This window comes from Hippopotamus amphibius, chromosome 10, assembly GCF_030028045.1.
Source record: "Hippopotamus amphibius kiboko isolate mHipAmp2 chromosome 10, mHipAmp2.hap2, whole genome shotgun sequence".
Classification (NCBI taxonomy): Eukaryota; Metazoa; Chordata; class Mammalia; order Artiodactyla; family Hippopotamidae; genus Hippopotamus; species Hippopotamus amphibius.
The window spans coordinates 65,002,201-65,026,967 of record NC_080195.1 but is presented as its reverse complement, the minus strand read 5'-3'; the positions used below and the strand labels follow the sequence as shown (position 1 = coordinate 65,026,967).

Below are 24,767 nucleotides of genomic sequence, written 5' to 3'. Positions count from 1 at the left end.
TTTTTTCTTTTTCCCTCAGGATTGCTTTTGCAATTCTGGGTCTTTTATGGTTCCATATAAATTTTAGGATTATTTGTTCTAGTTCTGTGAAAAATGGCATAGGTAATTTGATAAGGGATTGCATTAAATCTGTAGATTGCTTTGGGCAGTTTTAACAATATTGGCCATTTTAACAAATATGGCCATTTTAACAATATTAATTGTTTCAATTCAAGAGCATGGAATATATTTCTATTTCTTTGAATCATATTGTTTCCTTTATCAGTGTTTTATAGTTCTCAACGTATAAGTCTTTGATCTCCTTGGTCAGGTTTATTCCTAAGTGTTTTAGTTTTTTGATGTGATTTTAAAGGGCTTTTTTTTTTTTTTTTTTTTTTTTTTTTACTTTCCCTTTCTGGTATTTCATTGTTAGTATAAAGAAATGCAACAGATTTCTGTATGTTAATCTTGTATTCTGTCACCTTGTCGAATTCATTTATCAGTTCTAGTAGTTTTTGTGTGAAGCCTTTAGGATTTTCTATATATAGTATCATATATCATCTGCATATAATGACAATTTTACCTCTTCCCTTCCAATTTGGATAACTTTTATTTCTTTTTCTTGTCTGATTGTTGTGGCTAGGACTTCCAATGCTATGTTTAATAGAAGTGGTGAAAGTGGGCATCCTTGTCTTGTTTCAGATTTTGGTGTGAAGGCTTTCAGCTTTTCATTGTTGAGTATTATGTTGGCTTTGGGCTTGTCATAAATTGCTTTTATTATGTTAGTATATGTTCCCTCTATACCCACTTTGGTGAGAGTTTTTATCATGAATGGATGTTGAATTTTATCAAATGTTTTTTTCTGTATCTATTGAGATGATCATGTGGTGTATCTTTTGTTGATATAATGTATCACATTGATTTGCATATGTAGAACCATCCTTGTGACCCTGGGATGAATCCAATTTGATCGTAGTATATGATCTTTTTTATGTGTTGTTGGATTCAGTTTGCTAATATTTTCTTGACAATTTTTGCATATTTATTCATCAAAGTTATTGGCCTGTAATTTTCTTTTTTGGTGGTATTTTTGTCTGGTTTTGGTATGAGGGTGATGGTGGCATCATAGAATGACTGTGGGAATGTTCCCTCCTCTTCAGACTTTTGGAAGAATTTGAGAATAATCAATATAAGCTCTTCTTTGTATGTTTGGTAGAATTCTTCAGTGAAGCCGTTGGGTTCTGGACTTTTGTTTACAGTGAGTTTGGGGTTTTTTATTTTTTTTTATTTTTATTTGGTCTTTTTGTTTGTTTTAATTACAGACTCTATTTCACTTCTAGTGATCATTCTATTTAAATTATCTTTCTTCTTGATTCAGTTTTGTTGGGCTGTATGTTTCTAGAAACTTGTCCACTTCTTCTAGGTTATCCAGTTTGTTGGCATATAATTGTTCATAGTATTCTCTTATGGTTTTTTGTATTTCTGTGGTATCTGTTGTTATTTCTCCTCTTTTACTTCTTATTTTGTTTATTTGGGTCTTTTTAGTGAGTCTGGACAGAGCTTTATTGATTTTGTTTACCTTTTCAAAGAATCAGCTCTTGACTTTAATGCCTTTTTTCTATTGTTTTCTTAATCTCTATTTTATTTCCTCTCTGATCTTTGTTATTTCTTTCCTTCCACTGACTTTAGGTTTCTTGTTTTTGTTTTTGGTTCTTCTTTTTCTAATTCTTTTAGGTGGTGGGTTAGGTTGTTTATTTGAGATTTTTCAAGTTTCATGAGGAAAGCCTGTATTGCTATAAACTTCCCTGTAGGGGCTCTTGCTGCACCCTATAGATTTTGTGTGGTGTGTTTTTCAAGGTTTTTTAAAATTTCCTTTTTGATTTCTCCAGTGACTCATTAGGTTTTAGTAGCATGTTGTTTAGTTGCTGTGTGTTTTTGTCTTTTCCAGTTTTGTTCTTGTAATTGATTTCTAATATCATACCATTGTGGTCTAAAAAGATGCTTGGTATGATTTCAGTCTTCTTAAATGTACTGAGACTTATTTTGTGGCCTAGCATGTGATCTGTTATGAAGACTATTCCATGTGTACTTGAAAAGAATGTGTATTCTGCAGTTTTGGGGTGGAATATTCCATATATATACATATACATATACACACACATACATATATATAATCTGTTCTAGTGTATCATTTAAAGTCATTGTTTCCTTACTTATGTGCTGTCTGGATGATCTATCCATTGCTGTATTTGGGGTGTTAAATTTCCCTATTATCTTATTACTGTCAATTTCTCCCTTTATATGTGTTAACATTTGCTTTATATACTTAGGTGTTCTTGTATTGGGTACATAAATATTTCTGAATGTTATATCCTCTTCTTGGCTTGACCCCTTTATCATTATGTAACGCTCTTCCTTGTATTTTCTTATAGCCTTTGCTTTGAAGTCTATTGTCTAGTGTATTGCTACCTCAGCTTTCTTTTTGGTTTTCATTTGCATTGAATACCTTTTTCCATTCCTTTCACTTTGTGTGTCTTTAAGTAAGTCGTAAAATGAGTCTCTTATAGGCAGCATGTAGATGGGTCTTGTTTCTTTATCCATTCAGCCACCCTGTGTGTTTTGATTGGAGCATTTAGTCCATTGATATCTAAAGTAATTATCAATAGGTATGTCCTTATTGCCATTGTGTTAAATATTTTCGGGTTGCTTTTGTAATTCTGTTCTTTTTTCTTTAAATCTCTACTTTTTTGGTTTGATGACTCTCTTTAATGTTATATTTGGGTTCCTTTATCTTTATTTTTCATGTATGTATGGTAGGTTTTTACTTTGTGGTTACCATGAGGTTCATGTCTGTTTCTCTCTCTCTCACTCTCTCTTCCTCTCTCTCTGTTTTAAGCTGATAGTCACTTAAGTTTGAACACATTGTAAAAGCTCTAGGTTTTTTTTTTATTAGCACCCTCCCCCCAATATTTTATGTTTTTGACATAATTATATCTTTTTATTTTGTATATCCCTTAAATTAACATATCGTAGTGATAGCTGATTTTTTGAATTTGTCTTTTAATCTTCATACTAGCTGGTTAAGTGGTTGATCCGCTGCCTTTACTATATTTTTGCCTTTATCAGTGATATAGAGATTTTTTTTTTTTGGTATATTTTCTTATTTCTAGCTATATCCTTTCCTCTTTCCCTTAAAGAAGACCCTTTAACATTTCTTGTGAGGCTGGTTTAGTGGTGCTGGACTCTCTTAGTTTTTGCTGTGTGGGAAATTATGTCTTTACTTTAATTCTCAATGATAACATTGCCAAATAGAGACTTCTTGGCTGTAGTTTTTTTCTCTTTTTTCTTTTTCTTTTCTTTTTTTCTTTTTAGCACTTGAAATAGATCATGGTACTCCAACGGATCTGCACAATTTCTGTTGAAAAATCAACCTTATGGGGGTTACCTTCTGTGTTTTTCTCTTGCTGCTTTAAAAATTTTCTCTTTTCAGTGGGTTACTATCTGACACAAAAGATATTCACTGGCAGGGTTCCCTCATGTCTGGTGCAGTGGCATACAACTCAAAGTCTTTTGATTCTTGGGTTATTGTGCCTGAGAGGCAGCCTTCTTATTTCAAGATGACTTAAGGTCAGCTGCTTCGACAGGGCTCTGCTTGTCTTGTAAGAATGTGTATCCTTGCCCTCCCAGTGGTGAGACTGCTTGTCAGGTGATTCACTGCAAATCCCTCTTGACCGTTTTGTTTTCACTTTGCTTAAATACTTACAGATGGCACATCAGTAAGTCCATTGTGTAAGTAGATGTTCAATAGAAGAAAATGACAGTTTCTTAATCTCTGTAATTGACTCTTTTCTGGAGATAACTTTACTTGGATTGAGAGAGGTGGATGCAGTCCATAACATTGTCACCCATTCCTCACTTCTCCCAGATCAACTCCTGAATCCATCATCTGCGTATATATTTTGAGGGCTGTGGATGAGCGTTCTGCTACCAGCTTCTTAATGAGTCCTACAGAGGTTTGCTAGGTGGGTTTTTACAATATAGAAGCATTTAGTTTGTACTTGTTGTTTTTAGCATTGGGGCTTTAGCCTCATTCTAGGGAAAGTCTTCTTCAACCTCTGGTTTAGTATGAAGAGACTAAAGGAGCCCATTAGTTATGCCACTTTTCTCTATATCCCAAAGACAAAATTATCTGTTATGCTTAAACTCGATTTTAAACTTAAAAAACAGTTTTCATCTATTAATAAAATAGAGAGCTTCTGAGTATTTGGTCTAGGTGGTGGTCAATGCGTAAGAAAACAGCTCTCGAGGAACCCAGACTAGCTTTGGTGATCTAGCCATCTCACCATCTCTAACCTCCACCTTCATTGTATTGGGCTTTATGTAGCAAGTACAGGAAGAGTGCATGACGATAGTAAATGTTTCATGTTAAAAACTCACCTCTGCAATTTGTCAGCAGAATGTGTAGCTCATTACCCTTCACAGTTTTAAGTTTTCTCAGTTTAGCCATTACAGTCGTTCCACTGTTGTCTGCCTTTTGCTATGTGAAGTAATAGAATAAATCTGACGTGCTTCTCTTTGCCATCTACTCTGGGGGTCCTGGGAGATCAAATGTGGCTCAAGTTCTTCAGGGTATGTGCTAATTAGAGCTGCCGTTATTGAGCATTCAATGGGACCAGACATATTCTAAGTTCTTTATCAGTTTTCACTCACTGAGCCCCCTATAAATCCTTTACTGTAGGTTTGGTTGCTGTTCTTATTTTACAAATATGGTATCTGATGGACAAAGAGGTTAGGACACCTGTCTAAGGTCATATAAATTGGAAGGAGCCAGAGACAGGAATTGATCTTAGGCAGTCTGGCTTCAGAGCCTGCCTTCTTAACCACTGTCACATTGCCATGGGAGTATGTGGGTAGTAATCTCTTGAACAGACATGTTTGTCATAACCTCTTTATGAATAATTAAGTATTCTCTTAGCCTCTCAAGTTACTAAAAGAGTAAATTACAAAATTTTAAATCTTGAAATTAAATTTTAAAATCTCCTAGCTTTTACTCTGTGAATCTGATTTTTTTGTTGTTGCTAGTAAATCACTGTTTGGATGGGGAGCAAAAGTTAAGAAAAGCTAAGGCAGCTACTGTAATCACATTAGTGAATAGGCTTATATATTGCCTAGTCCATGGGTGAAGAAAGCAGAATGAAAGAGATGACATTCATTTTCAGGACTGTTTCCACTGTTGGCTGCTTAAGAATGTCATTTTCTTTTATTTGAAACATTTCTATTGTTTACTATGTGTTAGACTGTATATTAGGAGCTTGTGACACAGACATGTATTAGACTAAAGTTCAGTCTGGTTGGGGCCATCTGTGGAATGAATTGCAGAAACTGCATGGTAAGCGTTAGAAAATTGGTGCTGTGTGAGATGTAGAAGATGACATGCTCAACTCGACTTGCGGAATAAGATAGGAAATGCTTCACAGAGGAAAAGCTTGAGCTGGATTTTGAAGAATGAGTTGGCCAGGCTGGAAAAAAGGAAAGGAATATTCATAAGGACTAGGAAGTACAAAGACATGGAGCCAATCTGGGCAATTACCAGCTCAGCAGAAAAGAGGGTCTGGAGTGGGAGGTGAGTAGGAGGAGGAATGATCCCTACTATAGAAAGTCATCAGGGGTTTCACATCAAGGCATAACACTGGCTTTGAATTTCAGAAACTTCGTTCTGTCTTGCACTGCAGCCACAGAGGTCAATTACAGGCTATTTAAAATTCTAGGGGAGTCAAAATTCAGACCCAAAAGATGGTGGTGAAAGTAAGGATAAAAAGAAGCAAAAGTATGTAATTAAGAACACTGCCCAGTTTCCCTTGAAAATCAAACAAAAGAGGGACATAAAAGAAAGGCATGAAAATTATATTAATTTCCCTTAGTTTATTGCCTGATTATCATTTGATGTGGCAGTTTCTGTTAGACACACCCTAATTCCTCTGGGCTCTGGGCATTTTCATAGATATTATCATCTCTGACCTCCAGGAAGTGATTCCTAACCCTATGGTTCCTAGGACCTGAGAGTGACTTGCATGGTCCTTCACCTTCAGGCATCAATATACCCTCCCTGGTCTCTTCTGTGTTGCATAGGCCCTACTACTTCTCACCTTTGCCTAAATACGTGTTTTATCATGTGTGCTGTTCCTGTTGGAAGAGCTTTACCTCTGGAGTTCTTTCTTAACAACAAAAACCTTCTCTTTTAGGCTGACAAAATGCTACTCAGCCTTATCATTTTCTAACTTTCCAGAAGGAACATCTCACACCCTACTTTACTTTCACAGTCCTGAAAGAAGCGTGATGGTTGTTGAAAGGATGAAATGCTTTAATACTAAGTTCCTTGCATATGTTAAGGGCCCGATATAGTTCTTCAGCACTTACCATAAGCACATAACGCCAGTACAATGTGCTAACTTATGTACAGTATTTATTGTATTGGAATTATGTGCTTGTATCTCCCATTTAATTGTGCGTGCTTTGAAGGTATAATTATTACTACTATTCATGAGAGTTTGCATGTACCAGTGATTTTCACAATATTCTGCTATGGTTCCTGGTATAGAAGCAGTTATTAACATGGTTTATCGCCACTGTTCTCTCCCTAATATGTACTGGCCAGTAACAAATGATTAGAAAAATCAAGAATTTAAAGAATAGTTGTTACTCTTGGTTAAGAATTATCAATTATATGGTATGTTATCAGAAGACCGTCAGCCTTTCCCAGATATGATATTTTTTATTCAGAATCTTAATATAACTATGACTTTCAGTTCTAAGGCATGGGAATAGCTTATCTACGTGAAATATCTTTAAATGATATGGTTTTGGTATTTAATAACTAAATCATCTGGGATGGCTACTTTGTACCACTTTGGCCAGTTAGCGCTTAAGTGAAATGTCTTTCCCTTACCACGAAGGAAAAAAATACAACATAGAAATGCTCTGAAAGAAATGTTTGCATTCATTTGAAAAATAAAATACCAACTCTGCTTTTGTTAACATTCATTTTATAAAATACTTTAAAAGAACAGATAAAGTACTGGAGTTTACATAATAACCAGAATTGCAAAGGGATGAATACAATATAAATTAATTGAACACATAACTATTTTGCCACATTAGACAAGTTTAAAAAAGGCATTAAAAAAATAAAATAGTAATTGGGAAGAAAACCCTTCACTCAATTGCCGTCATTTTCTGGAAAATCTTCCTAGAAGCACTAAAATTCCAGGTCAACAGGGAGTACCTGTATTGTTGAAAACATACTGTAATTTGCTTCCAAATCTGTCAGCATAAGAGAAAAAATTAAAATTTTAACCAGGTTAGATAATTCAGTGCAAATTAAAGCTTCAAGTTGAAGATCTGAGAGAAAAAATAACGTCTAAACCGCAGGAAATGCTTCTGGAACTGAAGGAGAAAAAATTCACATTATGAAGAAATCTTTGCAAGTGTTCTTGTGTGTGAAATACTGAGTTAACCGATAGGCCCTTTGAAGTTGCAATTAGGGCTCTATTATTAAGACTATTTGCAATATAGGCAAGGCAGTATGGATGGGGAGGGGCTAAAGGTCATCTTTGTGGAAGGAAGTTCAAGGTAACCATAGCACTGCTGATTCAATTCTAGAAAACCTGGTCAGGATAGATATTACAGACATCAAGGGAAAGAGAGGTTATGGAGATTAATTTACGGGACTATCTTTGAGGATAAGTACCTCTACCCCTAGAATATGTGGGGCACAGGGGAGAGCAGGTTAATGTTGGCCATCATCTATTTTAATTGTACGAATTATACGTCATACTGGCTTTAAAAATAATCTTATTACCAAGACTTGAAAAATGGGAGGAATGTCAAACTTTTTGGATCACAGTGAAACCAAACCTGGATCATTTCCAACCATTAATGGCTAGTCACTTTTATAATTAAAAAAATGTATTTTGGTTAAATTATGTCCTCAAAAAAAACTTTTGAGTGTGGTAAGTCATAGGTAATAGGTAGCAATAGGTTTTTCATGACAGTGTTTGATAGGAAGTTTCCTTCTTTCCATTCAATACAAAATTTTGCTTCTTTTTTTTTAATGATAAAAGTAGTGGTTGCTATTGAATACTAGATACAGAGAGATTTTGGTGGAGGCTAGTAAGTTTTCTTTGCGAAACATATTTTAAAAACTTTGGGTCTAAATTTACTGTATTGTCACCAGTCATTTTCTAATTCTCACTGGAAAATTTCACAGATTTTTGAAAATTGTTTGAATGAGATTATACTATGCTTTCTAACGTTCGTATTTTACATCCTTCCTTAATCTATTAAGAATGTTATAACAATGTTATCACAATGAAGTGGCAACTTCTGGCTTTTAGACTGTACCTAAGATCAGCAAGTCATAAAACAAAACAAAACACAGTGCTTTTCTAATGTTGTGACATCAGAAACTAATAAAACAAATGAAAAATCATGATGATATAACATGGAGTTCATAAAGCAGTGGAGAATTAGCCAATGCAATTTTTAAAAGTGTAAAAAACTGCCCTCATATACCTGCTTACAGGAAGAACATCTAAGGCAAACTAAAAATTCTCTTCCAGGGACATGAACCAGCTCAGAATCAGCTGAAGAAATTAAAACATGAGCACAAACTATCCAAGGCCTGTGACTCAAGTACCTCATGTCAGGAGACCAAACTGTCAAGTAAGGGCACGTGTCAGCTCACAAAAGAACAAAGGAATTCATTGCTTCCCTCCCCAGGTCAACGCAATGACTGCACAAGTCTTGGCTCTTCATTTCCTTTGGCTCTGCCACACATTGGGGCACGTGCTTGCAAATCCTGACGAGAGGCTATCAGTCACACTGTGTGAAGTTAGAGGAGTGGCAGAAATGTGCCCAAACCCACAAATTAGTCCACGTTTAGAAAACTTTCTGTGGGCTCAAGCATTTTAACATAGACCTGGTTTCATTTCATTTGTTCACTAACTTAATAAGGGGGAAAAAAAGCAGATTGCCTGAAAATTCTGAAGCACTGGTGGAAACTTTCCAGGCTTTGTCCAGCAGAGACACTTTCACCATCAAAAGCACGGACAAAGGATAACAAAATATTACAATGGGATCAGTTTATGATGGTTTGTGCTTTGAGAACACAAGTGCCTGACAGCGTGGAGCACATCATAGATGGCCAATAAATATTTGTAGGTTTATTAAAAGTAATAACACGGTTTCTGAAGAACCAACCTCCATTTTGCAAAAAAGGCAAAACTATATAAATTTCTTTCACCTGACTGGATAGAGCAATGAATGAGAAAATCTAAAAAATACGAACTCTAATTTGATGGCAGAGAGAAAATTACTAACAATTTTGCAAAAGAAAAAAAAATTGCCACAGTAGCATTAGCACTTAACAGTGCATCAAAGATTTAATGTTTGCACTGCAATATGAACTGGTTCCTGCACTTGCTAGGTACCAGAGTGTAATCACTCAAACAGGAAAATGAACTCTGTTCTGCTTTGGGAACTGTATGGTCATAATTTTATCTGAAAATTATTAATATACTTCTGGGAGACGGCCCTCTTATTCAGCGTGCCTCAAAGTAATGCAGGCAGGGGACTTCATTATATAACTTCAATACGGCATTGTCATGTGCAAGTGTATTTCCCCCACCTCTGCAGTAGTTGCTTTCTAATATTTTAGGGTTTTTTTGTTGTTGTTGTTATTTTAACAGAGTTGTGACACCCCTGGGATGACAAAGATGAGAGTGTGGAAGATGAAAGATCACAAACCTTACACCAAAAAGGGAAGCTCTTTTATATTATATGAAAACTTCTTATAAAAGGAAGTTCATTGACCAAAAAAATGCTTTATACATTCAGATTTTCCCCATCTCTCAACAGCGATGGTTTCCAAAGAAAAGACTCAGTAGTGAAGGCCACACACTTTTTTTGCATTAGTCTGATATGCTGAAAATCAGAACCTTTAAAGCATCTTGTAAATGGGAGCAATGGAACTGGAGCTGGATGGGAGAGTGGCACGGGAGCGATCGCAATGAATATGTGTCTTAGCTGCTGACGGAGACAGCAAGGGAGCTGGTGGGCAGTGTTACAGCAGACCTGACCACTGTACAGAGGGTCCATCAAGAACACAGTACAAGTTTCAAAAAAAAACCCAAACAAAACTAAAAAACTGCAACTTTGCCAACTTGTAAACAAGGAAAAGCATTTCACAGACTCAAAGTTCAAGGGAAGTAAACGTCTTTAAATTATTTTCGTCAGTTCAACCCTGATTTAAAAGTATGGCTAGAAAAAATAAGGAAGCCGCGGCCATTGGCATCCTGAGCAAGAAGTAAGCTGTCTTCTGAGAAGCAGCACTTCTGAGCTTCTCTCTTCTCAAGATGCCACGTGAGGAGGAGTCACTTTCTCTCTTGAATTCCATCTCACCTTTCTCCTCTCCACACGCCTGGAATAGTCAGCAATTGCTTTGCATTCTGGTGTGTACAGTCCTGGCTGCTATAGATTTAGACGTGGGGAGACTGGAGGTGGGAAGGCAAATTCTCGGAGGATGCTACGGGCCACTTCGACATTATTCTGGGCGATCTCTAAGGCTCTCTTCACTTCTTCAAAGGCATAACCCTCTCCCATGAGTTTTGCAATTTTTGCATCGACATTTTCCAACGCTGCCTCAGGCCCGTGGGGTTTTCTGTGGTGAATTTCAGGGGCAGTCCTGCGGGGTCGTGGTTTAGGAGGTCTGGCTGGTGCTTGTGAACCATCTGTGTAGATTTTTAAAAAGAGACAGCATTTATATAATGAGATAAAAATAAAGACATCATACATTAGTACGATCTCATTTTACATGAAAATAGTTTTTCATTTTTCATCATTTTTTCATTTCATTTTCTACAAAAACCATTTTCCATTCTTATATATTACGGTTGGATACTCTATATTGTCCCCATTTTGAACGTCAAAAAAACTGTTAGGGTGTGTTGGAAATTTGGGAAATTAACACAAATTATTCCCAGTTCTACATAGTGTTTTTTAAACCATTTGAAATAAAAGATACAGGAGGAAAAAAATTAAAATAACTGAAAAAGAAAAGCTTTCACTTTGGCAATACAGCTCACCCTTCTGTACTATGGTGGAGGCACTTTCTTGGGAAGTTTCACCAGAGGCAACTGTTACAAACTTGTGGATGTTCCTGGCAGAACATCCCCACCACGTCCTACATCCCACCCGTGTCACAGCAAAACTTCTGAGAAATATGCTTCCTAGCATATTTCTCAAGTTAATGACGCTGTAAAGTGATACCTTACTGGTGCTGGGGGGAAATAATGAAATAGTAGGTGCTTTGAGTCTGCTGTTAGTCAGTAGGTTGGACAGAAGTAAAGTCAGCGCTTTGCTGAAATACTTTATCCAGATTCCAATGTAGAAACCTTAGCTCGAGAAAAATCAAAGCCAGCAGAAACATTTGTGGAGAACTTGGTTCCAGATCAGTCCCCTGATAATAGTTTCTCAAAGTTAAACCAAATGATATTGGTATCCATGAATGGAAAGTAATCTTATTAAGAGAAAAGAAAATTAGTTACAGACCACCACCCCATACAGATCACCAGGAATCACCGGGGCATGGGCTAGTAACTTGATGGGGCACTTTTATCATGGATTTCCATTTATCTGTATCTGGTACTTAATATCAAATGCCTAGATTTTAAAAAAAAGGTTAAAAGTTGTCAAACATATGCCATGAAACATTTATGAGTTTAAGACAAGGTAGACATCAGCACTTATTTAATGTCTTTCTTCTTAGACCATCGACAAGTGCCAAATTCAAGGACATAGTTAAATAAATGAAGGAGTGAGGCTAGAACACTCCTGTCCTCCGTTCCCCTGCCAGCTTTCCTGATGGCGTCTGGAAATACTGTAAGCTGATGCTTTCAATAATAATCAAATGTAAGTCATAAAGAATTACCTGATATTGATACATTATTTCATATTTTTCTCACAAGTATATTTTTCTCTGAGAAGGTAACTTGTAAAAAAAAAATCATCATATATGCAATTCTAGCAATATCAATATAACATACACAAAATAAAATAGCCTCCAGGATGAAGATACTTGGTTCTACACAAAACTGGATGATAGTCTTACTTTTAATTGTCCCTTTCTTATCTAGTTTAAAAATATATAGCTGTGAATAAGTTTATTCAGCTCATACATAAGAACACACAGTTTCTGGTTCTTGCTAAAGTCTGTACTGTTTTTTTTTATCTAACTGAACATCTCAAATTATTATGGTCTAGTAAATTGCATACTGTTTTGAGGTTTCATTTATTTTTCTATAAAATATTTCCATTATGTCATACAGAGATGGACAATAAATCGGTGTTTTGCTTCTAATCACTTCCAAAAAACTATTAGAGATTCTAGCAAGCTTTCCTTTAATCAGTTACCAAAGAATTTATACACTGAAATATTGTCTGTTCTGACTTAATTTTAGGTGAGAAAAGTACCGAGAATTAAACAGAAGTTTAAATTCCTTGTATTCTACTGGTAATTTTCAAAGAATTTTTCTAATATTGTTATTTTGTTTCTGTCTAAATACTATGAATATATAGCTATGTATACTATTAAACTGGGAAAGATGCTATGGCAGTGAGAGACATCTAATAGTATAATCAGAAATTAAGTTTTAAGATTTAGAACTTTTAGATTTAATAAACATGTGTCTTTGATCTTGGTAGCTGACACTAAAAAAGATGGCACCTATCACCAGGAAAACCCCCCAAGCAATCTATCCACTCTGTGAGGCTGCTATAATTAATACTGGCCAAATGCAGTGGAATTTGCAGATGATAAATTTTATTTGAGAAAGCTATTCTTTTCTTGAAAAGTACTAAACATAATTCAGGAAGCCTAAGTTAGGTTAAACCAAATGTTGGTGGGGTGGGGGGAAAACCCACACGAAATGATTAAATCAAAACTAGAGGTGTGACGGTCCCTCTGATCTATCTGAAATATCAACTAGAGGAAATGATTCAAACCACCTCTGGAAGTAATCACAATAGATTTTGAAGACATTTTCAGTAAGAAAAGAAAAAACTTTGAAGCAAAGATTAATTTTTCCAAAAGACAGATTTTTTTCCCTTTAAATACAAAACTCATATATCCTGACTCATTTAATCCTAGTCCTCATTGCCCTAACTCAAAATCTGTCTCCCTAAAACACTGCTGACATTTCTTCGGAATCTTACAAATGCCCAGAGTTGAACTGTGTCGTGTATAGAGACTTGAAATTGGTTAGATGCATCTCAGTTTGGTTACTGAGTGAGTGACTTTGAGTTAAGTAGTTTACTTTTATAATTCTCTCTCTCCAAATCTACTTTTGTCTCTCCATTTTTAGAGGTATTACTTATCCCTTCTCAGTCAGGTAGTATGCAAATTAATTAATGTAATGCTTGCTATATGTGCTGAGGAGACCTTTAAAAAGACAAGACAATGCATTTACATCTATAATGATAACCACTATACTCAAATGCTGTAGAACAGCAATTATTATAAATTAATAGGAATGTCAATTAATAGTAATGTCAAACCTGGAATTTGTAGTGAGTATCTAGTTCTATACAGAACTTTTAAGCAAGATATTAACAAGCAAGATCTGTTACAACCTGAACTAATAGTAAAAGCTGTTTAAAAAAAAAAAAAAAAAAGACAATTTTCATGCTGATCATTACAGCAAGCCAATCCCTCTTTTTAGATACCCCTTCTTAAAACTCATGGACAGCCTTCACTGTCTCCACTCCTTCTTTCTCACAGTGTCTAAAAGAGGAGATACCAGGTGCTTATTCACTTTGGAATGTGTAGATGATGGAAAGGAGCAATGAAACAGCAGATGAACCTATCTCAGAGTTCTCCCAAAGCTGTTATGTTGTAGTTTTGGAGTACACTGGAATGACTATGAATTTTACCAATGCTGTGGGGATTTCTGTACCTGAATACATGTCATCCTTAAAAATCTGATTAGAAGGAGATGTTTTATTCTGGTGCTGCTGTCCATGCTCATGGTATTTTTGAACTCCAGTGAGCAAGGGCAACAATATCCAAAAAAGTGTAAGAAGATACGGAGACATAGGATATAAACAGTACGTCTTCCTGGATCATAATTTTACTCAAGGATATGAGAGAGTTAATATTTTTAAATATAGAAATAAATGCAGATACACCAAGTAAAATGCAAAATATCTATAAATTTTTTAAATAAACTATGAAGTAATTTCCTGCATGTGATTGTCCACTTTTAGTTAGCTCTTTGGTGGGGAGAAGCAATAGTTTGACAGCATATAAAATGGATGATCATAATTTAAAGTGACATTTTAAAAAATTTAATGATGTGGTAAGAAACTTATGATACTGTCTTGTACTGTGGAGTGTGATCTCCACTGTGTGAACCTCTCCGTGGACACAACATTGAAGGGCTCCCAAATGGCAATAATGTTTCTTACTGATGACAGAGTTCTTGGTGATTTTTCTTTTTAATTCTACTTTATTCTCTAATGTGCATACTTTCATAATTAAAAAAAAAAAGCCTCAGAGCCCATCTGCTGGTTTTACAGGCCTGAGCTGCTCAAGAATCTAAGACAGAGATTGCTGATATAAAAGGTACAGAAAGCACATAGTGAGTGGCTTCCTAAAGTCATGTGAAAAATGATCACAATCCAGGTTTTGAAATCTCTACTACAATTTTAGAATTCTTAGTAGCCTCTTTCATCACTACTGTTCCTTTGCTACTGTCTTTGATTTTATGATTGGTTATCTCCAAACTCAGCTTAGCAATCTTTGTTACATGAAAGTGTGAGTTGAGGTTTTAAACCTAATTTTTGGCTTGGCTAATGGTGGGATAACAACAAACTTGGCTAACAATAACATAAATGGGTACATAGCTTACTGATTCAAATCCTATCATTTACTAGCTGTGAGACACTGGGTAAATTACTAAACTCTGTTGTGTCTCACTTACCTCTATAAATTGACATTAATAATACCTATTTCAGATGGGTTGTGGGAAATAAAATTATGACTAGATCTATATTCTATAGTAAGTTTACATTTATATTGTACATATAACATTAATTCTATTATATTTATATAAACTACTCAAAACAGTACTATACAATACATAAACTATTATTTATAGTTGCACATACAAAACATTTTATATATGTTATATATTAAATTATCTGTTACCTATATTTAAAACTATACATAATAATAATTTTAAAAATCTGAGACAATCTAAAATTATTTAGTAATTCACTGATGATACTTGGGATGGACATCAAGACAGACTACAGATATTTTAGTTCTCAGACATTGAAAAGAAAAAAAAATTGGAAGAATCAATATTGTCAAAACAACCATACTACCCAAGGCAATCCACAGATTCAATGCAATCCCTATCAAATTACCAATGAAACTTTTCAAGAACTAGAACAAAAAAATCTTAAAATATGTATGGAGATAACAGAAGACCCCGAATAGCCAAAGCAATCTTGTGAAAGAAAAACAGAGCTGGAGGAATCAGGCTCCTTGACTTCAGACTATACTACAAAGCTACAATAATCAAGACAGTATGGTACAAAAATTTCAATGAAACAGGATAGCCCAGAAATAAACCCATGCACCTACGGTTAATTAATCTATGACAAAGGAGGCAAGAGTATACAATGGAGGAAAGACAGTCTCTTCAATAAATGGTGCTGGGAAAACAGGACAGCTACTTATAAAAAAATGAAACTGGAACGTTCTTTAACACCATACACAGAAATAAACTAAAAAAAGGACTAAAGACCTAAATGTAAGACCAGATAAATATAAAGCTTTCAGAGGAAAATATAAGCAGAACACTCTTTGACATAAATCATAGCAATATCTTTTTTGCTCCATCTCCTAGAGTAAAGGAAACAAAAACAAAAATAAATGGGATCTAATTAAACTCAAAAGCTTTTCCACATCAAAGGAAACTATAAACAAAACAAAAAGACCACCCACACAATGGAAGAAAATCCCTGCAAACAATGTGACCAGCAAGAGATTAATCTCCAGAATTTACAAACAGCTCATGCAGCTCATATCCAAAAAACAAACAACCCAATCAAAAAATGGGCAGAAGGCCTAAAGAGACATTTCTCCAAAGAAGACATACAGATGGATAAGAGGCACATGAAAAGATGCTTAACATTGCTAATTATTAGAGAAATGCAAATCAAAACTACAAGGCAGTATCACCTCACACAGGTCTGAATGACCACCATGAAAAAGTCTACAAACAATAAATGCTGGAGAGTGTGTAGAGAAAAAGGAACCCTTCTACACTGTTGGTGGGAATGTAAACTGGTACAGCCACTATGCAGAACAGTATGGAGGTTCCTTAAAAAGTTAAAAATAGAGCTACCATATGACCCTGCAATCCCACTTCTGGGCATATATCTGGAGAAAAACATGATCTGAAAGGATACATGCACCCAGGCCAACGTTCCTTGCAGAACTGTTTACAATAGGCAAGACATGGAAGCAACCTAAATGTCCATTGACAGAGGAATGGATAAAGAAGATGTGGTACATATATATAATGGAATATTACTCAGCCATATAAAAGAATGAAATAATGCCATTTTCAGCAACGTGGACAGACCTGGAGATTACCATAATAACTGAAGTAAGTCAGACAGAGAAAGACAAATATATGATATCACTTATAAGTGGAATCTAAAAAAAAAAAATACATTGAGATGGCCGTATATGCATTAATATGTATAAAATAGATGACTAATAAAAAATATCAAATTGTGCACTTTAAATATATGCAGTTTATTGTATGTCAATTATATCTCAATAAAAATGCTACAAATGAACTTCTTTACAAAACAGAAACAGACTCACAGACTTAGAGAATGAACTTATGGTTACCAGGGGGGAAGGGCTGGGGGAGAGGGATAGATTGGGAGTTTGGGATTGACATGTACACACTGCTATATGTAAAACAGATAACCAACAAGGACCTACTGTATAGCACAGGGAACTCTGCTTAATACTCTGTAATAACCTAAATGGGAAAAGAATTTGAAAAAGAATAGATACATATATATGTATAACTGAATCACTTTGCTGTATACCTGAAACTAACACAACATTGTTAACCAACTATACTCCAATATAAAATAAAAATTAAAGTTTTGACTAGATCTGTATCATACAGTAAATTTACATTTAAACTTCTAAAAACTAATATACAATATATTGACTATATAGACTATATTATATAGTTGTGCATGTAAAATATATTTTATATATATGTATTGAATTATCTGTTATCTATATTTAAAATACTTAATAACATTTGGCCCATAGTAAGTGCTTAAACTTTAAAAACAATTACTCCATACAATCTGAGACAATCGCTACAATTATTTAGTAATTCACTGATGACACTTGGGAGGAACATCAAGACTCTTTAGACAATAGGGCTTCCCTGGTGGTGCAGTGGTTAAGAATCCACCTGCCAATGCAGGGGGCACAGGCTGGAGCCCTGGTCTGGGAAGATCCCACGTGCCTCGGAGCAACTGAGCCCATGCACCACAACTACTGAGCCCACATGCTACAACTACTAAAGCCCACATGCCTAGAGCCCATGCTCTGCAACAAGAAGCCACTGCAATGAAGAGTAGCCCCAACTCTCTAGCTCTCTGCTACAGAAAGCCTGCGCGCAGCAACGAAGACCCAATGCAGCCAATAAAAATAAATAAAAATTATTAAAAAATAAAAATAAAAGACTACAGATTTTTTCAAGTGTAACAATAACTGAGAATTAAAAGAAAAAATATAAATTAACTTGTCAAGGCATAAAAGAAATCTCAAACACATCATCATTATGACTTTGTTACTCTCCTATAAGTTGGATCAATTATTTCTGGAACTCATTTATGTAAATTTGAATTTCTGCCACTACAGATATACTATTTAATTTTAGAAGGACATGTTATAATACACAGTTTTCACTAAATTACAAATAAAATATCTTCACATACACTATGGTAGGTATTTATGATTGTTAGAGCCAAGGTTATAACATAACTTTTTTAATACAGCCAGAAAATGGTTATAAAAGAACTATATTAGTATTATAGTTGTAAGAAAAATGACCCTATGTTGGGTGGTTTTAAAACTGAAGCTCTATGTAAGGAAAAACATTTTAGGTAGTTGAACTGTGGTAAAACTCTCTAACACTGCAATTTCCTTTGTTGAAACACAAAACAAAATCTTAAAAACACAATTTATCTTAAAATATCACTAATAACAATACAGAATTCCAACTCTTATGTGAAATGAAGCCATGATTTCCAATTGAGATCTTAATATAAAATTCACTCAACATCTGGTCACTTCTCCTTTAAGCTAGTGAAGGAAAAGTAGTATTGGAATTAATTCCCTTTATAAGATCTCCTTTATTTTGTAGGTATACTTGGCAATAATATCTGTTACCAGTTACAAACACATTTAATATAAATCATATGCTGAAATTCTAGCATTATTTTTAAGTGTTACCTTGAACGTCCTCTTAAATACTAAGAATGTTAAAAAGAATCTCAAGAGCTCAGCTGCACTTCATCAGAATGAACACAAACATCATCATTAGACTTTGTATTCCACTCTAAGTTGGATCCCCTGGGTTTTTACAGAATGGTATTCAAACTGTAGCACATTATATCTCACAATAAGAGAAAAGCAAACTGAAAACTGTATAAAAACTCATGCATAGCTAGTATAGACATAAACCCCATGTGAAGAAATAAGACTATCAGCAAAAATGTTTGGTCCATATACAGGTATATGTGAATTTAACACAAGCTGGTAAAATTCACTTATTCTGATTATCATTATGACATATTCATGTCAGCAAATATTGTTACACCTAAAAACTTTGGAAATTATAAACTTTTTTGGGGGGAGGAATAAAACATTTGGAAGGCTCTTTGTATCTGCAGACATACATTGACATACACATGTCCTTTTTAGATAAGGGTATAAGGAAAATATTTTAAAATCAATTAAATTTTTTGAGTTAGAAATCTTTTCATAGAACGCTTATATACATAAATCACCATCGATTATTTAGATCACCATAAAAAAATAGGAGAAATGGACTTTATAAGATGCAGCAATTACACCAGAATCCTCAAGGATCATCTCAAAAAGGCCTTAATGTCAATAAAAACGCTACTGCAGAATAAACGCTATTTGTATCCCAAAGGCACACAGCATCCAGTCTCAAGTTTCTGACAGATCTAATCCAGAAGGCAAGCTGAGTCCCTCTCCTGGTGTGAAATAAACCAGTGGACAGCTTGGTAATCCTGTGAAGCAGCATGTGAGCAAATATCTTGTTGGAAAAAAGTATCTTATTTTCTGTGGTTTGATTGTGTTTGTAAAGAGAGTTCAGGGAGCAGGTTGAAATAGTTGACGTTACAGCTAGCTGAGGTCCTCTGAGTAATAATCAGGACTATTTTATCACTCAGGTAAAAGCCAGTTCAGGCTTCTGGTAAATGCCTATTTGGGGATGTTTCAACAGAGGTTGTGACTCAATGTTCTTCCTTGAAATTTCTAGTGTAACGCTAACTGGAAGTCCTACCAGTTCAAATCATATACGTGAATGATGCTCCTCTGGGCTCAACAACACCCACGTGTTATGGTGCAAACTGCAACGAAGCTGTGGAAATAGAGCGTTTAGCTCACAACTCTTCTCGTAACTTGAGTGTATGTTTCTGTTAATCCAGAGCTGGTGGTACTGAATATGTTATTTTAAATCAGGTATGGAGCGCTTCTCAAAGTTGTATTTTAACATTATTTCCTTAAGGAGTTTGCTTCCTTCTCTTATATATATTGTTATTGATAGATACTGTCTCTCCGTCTTGACTTTCACATTTTTCATCATTCTAGAAATCTACCCTTTCAAATGGAAATACAGTGTTTCAGTGGGTACCCATGGAGATACCTGAAATATTGGAATGACCAAAAGTAAACTGGTAAAAACAACATGGACCAAGATTTTCTGTTTTCCCGAGTTATATTCAAGTGTAAAAGCTTACAAAACTACAGAGGGATTTTTGCATCTCCCATGCATGTCACCAAGTACAGAACTACTGTATTGATAATTCTCAAAGCAGCTAACTAATTATCTTGATTCAGAAGTTACAGAATGGACAGCTCTCACTGTGAACTGAGGTTTGATCTTAAAAGCAACCCGAATCCAATAATACACCAAAAAGGATCATTCACCATGATCAAGTAGGATTTATCCAAGGGTTGCAAGGATTTTTCAATATCTATAAATCAATCAATGTGATACACCGCATTAACAAACTGAAGGCTAAAAACCATATTATCTTAACAGATGCAGAAAAAGCTTTGATAAAATTCAACATCCATTTATGATAAAAACTGTCCAGAAAGTGGGCATATAGGGAACATACCTAAACATAATGAAGACTATATAGGGCAAACCCACAACTAGCATCATACTGAATGATGAAAAGTTGAAAGCATTCTAAAATCAGGAACAAGACAAGGATACCACTCTCGCCACTTTTATTCAACATAGTTTTGGAATCAGAGAAGAAAAAAAAAAAAAGAAAACCAAATTGAAAAGGAAGAACAAAACTGTCACTGTTTGCAAACGACTTGATACTATACACAGAAAATCCTAAAGACGCCACCAGAAACTGCTAGAGCTCATCAATGAATTCAGTAAAGTTGCAGGATACAAAATTAATATACAGAAATCTGTTGCATTTCTATACACTAACATGAAATATCAGAGAAATTAAGGAAACAACCCCTTTTACCACTGCATCAAAAAGAATAAAATACCTAAGAATAAATCTTCCTAAGGAGGCAAAAGACCTGTACTCTGAAAACTATAAGACACTGATAAAAGAAATTGAAGGCAACACAAACAGAAAGATATATCATGTTCTTGGATTAGAAGAATCAATATTGTCACAATGATTATACTACCCAAGGCAATCTACAGGTTCAATACAATCCCTATCAAATTACCAATGGCATTTTTCATAGAACAAATAATTTTAAAATTTGTAATCAAACACAAAAGACCTTGAATAGTCAAAACAATCTTGAGAAAGAAGAACAGAGCTGGAGGAATCACACTCCCTGACTTCAGACTGTACTACAAACTATAGTAATCAAAATAGTATGGTACTGGCACAAAAAACAGACACATGGATCAGTGAACAGGATAGAAAGCCCAGAAATAAATCCACACACCTATGGTCAATTACTATATTGATATAACAAAGGAGGGAAAAAGTCTCTTCAATAAGTGGTGCTGGGAAAACTGGACAGCTATATGTAACAGAATGAAAGCAGAACATTCTCTAATAACATATACAAAAATAAACTGAAAATGGATATAAAAAAGTAAATGTAAGACCAGATACTATAAAACTCCTAGAGGAAAACCTAAGCAGAACACTCTTTGACATAAACCATAGCAATATTTTTTTTGGATTCATTTCCCACAGTAATGGATATAAGAACAAAAAAACCAAATGGGACCTAATTCAATTCTTTTTTTTTTCTGACTGTACCACATGGCATGTGGAACTTCCCCAACAAGGGATTGAACCTGCACCCCTGAAGTGGCAGTGCAGTCTTAACCACTGGACCACTAGGGAAGTCCAAATGGGACCTAACTAAAAAGATTTTGTACAGCAAAGGAAATCACAAACAAAAAGACAACCTACAGAATGGGAGAAGATATTTGCAAACAACAGGACCAACAAGGGATTAACTTCCAAAATATACAAACAACTCATACAGCTCAATAAAAAAAAAAAAAAAAAAAAAAAATCAAAAAAATGGGCAAAAGACCTAAATAGACATTTCTCCAAAGAAGACATACAGATGACCAAGAGGCACATGAAAAGATGCTCAACATCACTAATTATTAGAGAAATCCAAATGAAAGCTACAATGCGGTATCACCTCACACCGGTCAGAATGACCATCATCAAAATGTCTACAAATAGTAAGTGCTGGAGAGGGTGTGGAGAAAACGGGACCCTGCTACACTGTTGGTGGGAATGGAAATTGGCACAGGCACTATGGAGAACAGTCTGAAGGTTCCTTTGAAAATTAAGAAGTGAGTTACCATATGATCCAGCAATCCCATTCTTGGGCATATATCTGGAAAAAACAAACTAATTCAAAAAGATACATGCACCCCAATGTTCACTGCAGCACTATTTACAATAGCCAAGACATGGAAGCAACCGAAGTGTCCATTGACAGATAAGTGGATAAAGAAGATGTGATATATATACACAATGGAATATTACTCAGCCATAAAAAAAGGATGAAATAATGCCATTTGCAGCAACATGGATGGACAGAAAGGCAAGTATCATATGATACCACTTATATGTGGAATCTAAAAAAAATGATACAAATGAACTTATTTACAAAACAGAAACAGATTCACAGAATAGAAAACAAACTTATGGTTAGCTAAGGGGAAAGGAGCAGGGAGGGATAAAGTAGGAGTTTAGGATAAGCAGATACACACTACTATATATAAAATAGATCAACAACAAGGGCCTACTGTCTAGTACAGGAAACGTATTCAATTATCTTGTAATAACCTATACTGGAAAAGAATCCATTATATATATATTTTTTTCCATTCTTATCCATTATATGTATTTTTTCACTTATATAACAATCACTTTGCTGTACAGCTGAAACTAACACGTCATTGTAAATCAACTATACTTCAAAAAAAGCCAAAATATAGTTAATGAAAAATATTGATATAGGACAAAAATCTACGTAGGAAAAACTTCTGATGTTCATAACTATGTGACAAATATATTGTTTTAATTGCTCAAAATATGTGTATGTTCAACATAACACACAGATATCAGCTACTCTTCCCTCCTCTCTTCTATCCATCCACTCATCCAAGAAACATGTGCTAGGCACTCTATGGACACCCGGATAAAGCAGTGAACCAAACCATGTGCGAATCTTCAAAGCATTAATACTCTAGCAGAGGAGATAGGCAAGCAACTAAATGAATGAAAGGTGCTATGAAGAAACATAAAACAAAAAGGGATAGAAAGTGACTGTGTGAAGTAGGGGGAGCTATTTTAGATTTGGTGGTCGAGGAAGACCTCCCAAAGAAGCAAAGCAGCAGCATTCCATTAATAATAGTTATGGGTACGACTTGTATTTACTAAAACGATACATCCTTCTGCTTGATGACTGGCAGTAGAACATTGCATGGTAGCCCGAAATGAGCTATGAAAATGAAGAGTTTGGGGACTTCCCTGGTGGTGCAGTGGTTAAGAATCTGCCTGCCAATGCAAGGAGCCCGGTCTGGGAAGATCACACGTGTTGTGGAGCAACTAAGCCTGTGCGCCACAACTACTGAGCCGACGTGCCATAATTACTGAAGTCCATGCACCTAGAGCCCGTGCTCTGCAACAAGAGAAGCTACCGCACTGAGAAAGCCGCACAGTGCAATGAAGAGTAACCCCTGCTTGCTAGAGAAAGCCCACATGCAGCCAAAAATAAATACTAAAAAAAGAAGAAAAAAAAAGAAAATGAACACAGTTTGGTGCTAATACTAATTCTAAGGAGATTTCTTCCTTTAAGGAAGAGAGAATGCAGCAGTTCAGTGTATAAAGACATTGCTCCGATTTCTCATATCTGATACACTAAAACAAAAGTTAGAGAGTGAATAGATTTTGAATCACAGAATGTGCTTTACTGACATGTCAAAGTTAATACTAAGGCTTAATATTTCCTTTTCCGTGAGACAATTCTGTAGGCATTCTTCTCATAATACATGCTTTATGAACAAATGCAAAGGTGATAAAAATACTTTCTTAGGCTGGCAGTGCTCATTAAATTATAATGAATAAAAAGGTGCTCCAAAAAGCAATGTACAAATGTAAGGTATTATTATTACTATTATTAGCCAACTCACCTGAAGATGAAGGAAGCTGATCATAGTCCTGTGATGTTCTGTTGGATTTGACATTTTCACCTGGTAATCTCCTAGCAGGAGGCAAAGGAACTTGGCCACTTGCTGGATCAAAAAAGGGATCTTAAAAATAAAGATAATTTTCAGATTAAAACTATTATCTTTGCCAACTGGCCCAAGAAAAAAATAAGAAATTCTCTATAAAGATAACTTTTTGAAAATAAGAAAACATTTCATGACTGATAGCCATTTTCTAATCTGTCTGCATATTTTCTAATTTATTCATCACTTACTCAAATATGATCTTCCTAAATAATATACACTATTAATTTTGTAGTTTTCAGATCTCTTATTTGATGGTAAAATTGTTGATGATAAAAACTGCTTCTAATTTTAATTTTCTGTCCCAGTCTGCCCTGTACAGTGAATAGAAACTGTTGCAAAGTCAAAGAAAAAAATGGTTTTGAATTTTGCCTGTAAGAGTATTATCATATCTCTCTCTCTAAGCGCTAGGCATGCACAATCTGTAACATGGACCTGACATTGGAGATTTGTGAGGATTAAATGAATTCATGTGTATGAAATCTCCCATACAGATAATGTGCCTTTTAAAATACTACATTGGGCATCCTATGTAAAAAACTGTTCATTGGCTCACTGAATAATAAATTCAGTTATTAAAAACTATGATATTATTAACATTAAGGGTTT

The 24,767-nt window shown here is 35.0% G+C and overlaps 1 protein-coding gene across 4 annotated transcripts in view; it reads right to left on the bottom strand.

Annotated features, from left to right (window-relative positions):
- Nucleotides 1-7,005: 7,005 nt before the first annotated feature.
- CBLB (Cbl proto-oncogene B) overlaps nucleotides 7,006-24,767 on the bottom strand; it is a 199,815-nt gene continuing 182,053 nt past the window's right edge. For all 4 annotated transcript variants that reach the window (XM_057697271.1, XM_057697272.1, XM_057697273.1 and 1 more), the window contains 2 exons: nucleotides 24,060-24,179; nucleotides 7,006-10,766 (listed from right to left, as the gene is read on the bottom strand). In XM_057697271.1, the coding sequence (XP_057553254.1) occupies nucleotides 10,507-10,766; nucleotides 24,060-24,179 (380 nt within the window). In that variant the 3' untranslated portion in view covers nucleotides 7,006-10,506. The remainder of the gene's footprint in view (nucleotides 10,767-24,059; nucleotides 24,180-24,767) is intronic.